The sequence below is a fragment of the Pagrus major genome, chromosome 9 (genome assembly GCF_040436345.1).
Source record: "Pagrus major chromosome 9, Pma_NU_1.0".
Taxonomy (NCBI): domain Eukaryota; kingdom Metazoa; phylum Chordata; class Actinopteri; order Spariformes; family Sparidae; genus Pagrus; species Pagrus major.
In genome coordinates, this window is record NC_133223.1 from 13,025,613 (window position 1) to 13,030,888 (window position 5,276).

General features: G+C 46.6%; 1 protein-coding gene across 1 annotated transcript in view; it reads left to right on the forward strand.

The window, feature by feature from the left end:
• Positions 1 to 5,064, forward strand: part of il1rapl1a (interleukin 1 receptor accessory protein-like 1a) — a 158,449-nt gene extending 153,385 nt beyond the window's left edge. Inside the window, exons 10-11 of the mRNA XM_073473728.1 lie at positions 3,737 to 3,781; positions 4,343 to 5,064. Coding sequence (XP_073329829.1) covers positions 3,737 to 3,781; positions 4,343 to 5,064 — 767 coding nt within the window. The remainder of the gene's footprint in view (positions 1 to 3,736; positions 3,782 to 4,342) is intronic.
• The last annotated feature ends 212 nt before the right edge of the window (positions 5,065 to 5,276 follow it).

Sequence of the window (5,276 nt, forward strand, 5' to 3'; positions counted from 1 at the left end):
CGAACATGGAGGAGACTCGGTGTGGGGGATCCATCTCAGGAAGCTGATTTTGAGTTAACAGATTCAAACAGAGCTGAGGGGAGAATGACCTTGATGAAGATCTGGTCATTGTGACCAGAGAGAGATTGTGATCTGGAGAGAGATGACCCATGACCAAGGACTTGAATGCTTTGATCTGAGATGTCCAGTCTGGCAGCTGTTGACGCTTTGCCAATGCGGAAAGAATGAAATTGAAATGAGAGCTTGCTTGTATAGATCCTTGTAAAACCAGAACCACGTGGCCATTCTCCCTGATTTGGAGAGAAAGAGTGGGTCTTGAGATGAGGCCTTAGCAGCAGACCTGATGTATTTGCTCAGCAGATCACATTGGAAATATAGCAACTCATATGGGCGGAGACAGAACAGAAATATAAAGAAAGATGTAGATGGGGAATGATGCTGCAAGCTCATTGGTTTTACTTCTCTGAAGTATGAATTGCAATGTCAGATAGACTTGGGTGAAGGGGGGAACAGCTAGACGTTCCGAAACACCCCCACTCCGACACACCGCTGTTCCAAATCCGACTTTCAAGTCCCAATTACTTCCCAATAGGGTTAGGGTTAGGGTTAGGGTCAGGGGTTCCCCAATAGCCTTTTCGGAATAGCGGGGTCTTTAGAAAAAATGGGAAACCACGCCATTACGAAGAATGGAAGTCTATTTTCGGAACAGCAGGGTTTTGGAAAGGCAGGGTGTAACCGGTGAAGGGAAGGATTCTAGGTAGATGTAGCTGGGGGAATCCAAGCACCACTTGAAACTGAAAAAAGCCGGCAAGAACATGGATTTTACTGCGTAAGCAGAGAAGATCAGAAGCGAGTGGTAAGTGTCTTGCTGTGAGAGTGGTTTCCTGTGTTTGCAATCCTTTGAATTAGGCCTGGCCAATATGACTAACAAGTCTATCACAATAGTGAAGTCTATACTGTATAGGTTATATTGTAATTATATTAACACAACAATGATAAACACACAAAATTGCTGGTGCAATGGATTGTGATGCTGACCTCTTTGTCTTATGCAGCTGCAGTGTCTCTTGGCTTGTAGGTAGAGCAAACAGGCCTGGTGGCAGAGCAGGAGCGGCCAGAGCCGGCCTTTCCGCTCTACCTAACAAACCCAGAGACACTCCGGCAGTGAAGAGCGGCTCCGGGGGATGCGTGAAAGGTATAAGAATAATTTGGACTGGAATTTGAAAGCGCTAGTGACGACTGCTTTAGAATGTCAAGCTCCATCGGCTGCCAAATGGATTAAGATTATTAAAATTGTCAGATTAAGATTAAGATTGTCTTTATTTATCCCACAATGGGGAAATTCACATGTTATGGCGTGGTTGATGATTGCATATTTTAAGGAAGAAATCTGTACTAGAAATGATGCTGTCAATTCATGGAATGAGCGAGCAGTGAGGGGAAGAAAAGTCTATTATGAGCTTTTTTTGCCAGTGTATCCAACTGGCAAAACCTGTTGGGCTGATTTGGAAGACTGGGAAAGGTGGGTTGTATACCTCTTGAGCACTGGCCATTTACATAAGTGTACGGAAATGCTCTGCTATCGGGTTGTAGGGGCAGCTATTCCTTGCATGGGCACCTTTGCAGAAGGTGCAGGTGTGCAGAAGGTGGCAGTTAGAAAGGGTACGGCCCAGGTGGTTGAAATGCTGCACATCATCCTGCCTCTCTGGTAGGAAATTGTTGATGCCTCTTGGTATGGGAACATTAACAGAAGGGCATATGTCAACAGGCCTGGGAATGATGGGAGCAGGGGGTGCACCTGACAATAAATGGTTGACGACTGGAGGGTAGTCGGAAGAGGGGTGGCCAATTGAGAAGGATCTCTGAGCTGTGAAGATGCTAAAGTTCTGAATCAAGGGTTCTCCGGTATGTTCTCTATTTCAACTGGTAAAGCCACACTGCTGCCTGGGTAGAGAGGAGAACATGGTAGCTGTAAAAACTGGTCCTTCCGAAATGTAAAGCCATGTCGAGTATGACTTAAAAAAATAAACCACCTTAAATATTTAACCAACTTGGTTAACTTGTAGCGCGCCCCCTTGCGTTGCTGGATGGAGTTCTTAGGTTACTGTGTCCGCTGTACAGAAATACTGGAAGGTGCTGTCTACAGCTAAAGGAAGGGTAGAGAAAGGGATGGTGGGATGAAATGTGTGTGTGCATGAGGATGCATGTTGAAACAAGCTGAAAAAGGTCAGACACAGAGGGAAATATGACCTTGCCTCAGGCCCCAGGCCCTGGAGTGGGTGAAGACACTGTGACATCAGGTGTGAGAATCCCAGAGATGAATGACCCTGGCGAGGATGCCACAAGGCTCTGTCACTGGAGTATTGATGGAGGCTGAGTAAGTTGATACAGGCTGGCTTTATTGCATAAGAGCATGTTGGAGATGGTCTTGGTCCAGTCTATAATGTTGGGTTCAGATTTTGGGTATTAAGACATTCGATGTGAGGAGGAGGGCTCACCATGAGTGCACCGTGGTGTTTGCCTGAAATCTGTGCTTGAGGGAGGCAGATCAAAAGAGCATTGAAGCCAGATCCAGCGGCTATGCCTATGGCAAACACAATTCTCGGCCCTCACAGACAGATGAGAGAAAACATTGGCTAAATCCGGAGTAGGAGAAATCTTGTTACGGGAGCTGTAGTAAAGATGCCCACAAGGTCGATTTATGTGCACCACAGAGCGCAAGCATCTCCGCCGGAAAGTTTGGCTACGCTCTGACTGATGTGGGAATATGATGGCTGGAGGAGAATCACTTTGAAAAAGATCATTCCCAGAATCGGACAGATTGAGTTCAGATCCACAGTGAGTTGATTTGTTGGTGAGATTGAAGTTAGCGTTGAGACAAACAGGACAGGATGGGTTTTAAGTAGGGTTGGCAGGTAATCTTAGGTGTGGTTGAGGCGTGGTCCTGCTTCCGAACCTAAGTATGTGTTGTGTGTAGTTTGTCTTCAGTTGTGTTTTTCACTGTCACTGTCTTGTGTTTCAATGTTTTGTGCTGTTTGGGCAGATTCAAGCAGAGTACATTCACATCCACAAGTGATGAGTGGAATATTATTACAAAATAAAAAAGACAAAATTCTTTCTTGTATCTTCTTAAATCTCTCCGGATAAGAATAGAACATCATAGTGTTTCACATTGGGTGTTCTCAAATGATGTACGACATACATGGGCATACAGTATACTGTGTGTACCAGGAGTTGATATATTGGACAAATTTATCATCCTCCCTGGTTTTCATCCATGCATTAATAAATCCATGAAAATTCTGTCTGAACATATTCTCATGCGTGCTAACTCTGCTTAGTAGTCCGTCTGTGCCAGCGGTACACAGTGTGCTCTAGTTAGTAGTGATGCTGTGTGTTTGTACTGTAGGCTTCATGTGCCGCAGATAAAACGCAAACACGTCCTAGTTGGTCCAGACAGAATTAAACATCAGTGGGAAATGTGTGAAGGCTCCGAGCCCTGCCGACTGAGCCGCCTCTTTCCTTTAATCAAAAGAAAATTGCCGGCAGCATCGGTGCCAAGCAAAATCATTGTAGATGAATGTCCAATCAGGGAAACATGGTATACGATTAATTATATGTGAAATAAAAAGATGAGTGAGGGGAGATGAGGCCACTTTTACGACTGTGTTGAGCATGTTTCTGTGTCTGTACTGTGTTCTGCCTGTGACCTGAATGTTAACATGTTTATGTTTAGGTCTCACCAATGAGCATTACCAGGATGACACACGACTCTTTGGAGGTACTCGCCCTCAGTCTTTTCCTCTTGTATCAGCTGCTGTCATTTGCTGCTCTTAGGAAGTTTCAAAGAGTCGCTCATAAGTGGCGCCGGTGTGTGATCTGAAGCATCGGGCCCAGTTCAAAAGACAACGACTCAGCTTAATCTTAGAGCCTGTGCAGCTTTATCAAACATTCCCATGTCGTGCAGCATTTAACTTTGTCTGTGGGTCTGCCGTCTATAGTGTGCATAGAATAACACTTTACACTGCAGCAGAACAAGACACATACTCAACTGAACAAACACCATGCTTTTAGACATGTATTTATACACATTAACACACATGATAAAATGCAGTCTAAAAGAGGTGTAATTTGACCAGATATTGTGGACAGCAAAATACCTACCTGTCATTGTCTTGTGTTTGTGTCTGTTGTATGTTCACCCGTCATTGTTAAGTGTTGCAGTCCTGTCTTCATTAAATCATACTGGATGTACATGCCTCTACAATTATGCCACTCTTATGTCTTATTCATTTTTGTGTTGTTTTTTTTCCTTTACCTTTTACCTGTACCCTCCCTGCAGCCTACATAGAGGATGTTGCACGCTGTGTGGACCAGAGCAAACGCCTCATTATAGTTATGACGCCCAACTACGTGGTGCGGCGAGGCTGGAGCATCTTTGAGCTGGAGACGCGGCTGCGCAACATGCTGGTGACTGGCGAGATCAAAGTCATCCTGATCGAGTGTGCCGAGTTGCGCGGCATCATGAACTACCAGGAAGTGGAGGCCCTCAAGCATACCATTAAAACCCTTACAGTCATCAAGTGGCATGGCACCAAGAGCAACAAGCTCAGCTCCAAGTTCTGGAAGCAGCTGCAGTACGAGATGCCGTTCAGGCGCACAGAGCCCATGCTCACCCACGAGCCGGCGCTGGACGTCAGCGAGCAGGGCCCGTTTGGAGAGCTGCAGACCGTCTCCGCCATCTCCATGGCAGCAGCCACCTCCACCGCCATGGCGACCGCCCACCCCGAGCTGCGTTCCTCTTTCCACAACACCTACCACACCACGATGAGGCAGAAACACTACTACCGCAGCTACGAGTATGACATTCCCCCTGGAGGGACCCTGCCACCTCTCTCCTCTCTGGGGAACCAGCACACCTACTGCAACATCCCACTAACACTGCTGAACGGACAGAGGCCTCCTGGGAAGAGCCGAGAGCACAGCCTGGAGGAGGCACACGCTAACAACGCCATGCTCCCTCTGCTGCCGAGAGAAACCAGCATCTCCAGCGTCATCTGGTAATGATGAACAGACGCGGCATCGGCTGCGGGGAGATCAGTCAGGATCAGACATGGCTGGGCTCAGTCTGGTAGCTCTTAGGAACAGAGATTATGGTCGTGATGGTGGCGAAAAGTGTTTTGGATCCCTTCGGTTCCAACTGTAGTTGACTGGCAGAAAGTGATGGAGATACAGAAGTTTTTGGACACAGTTTTCCCTTGTTTTTTTCAAGCGGA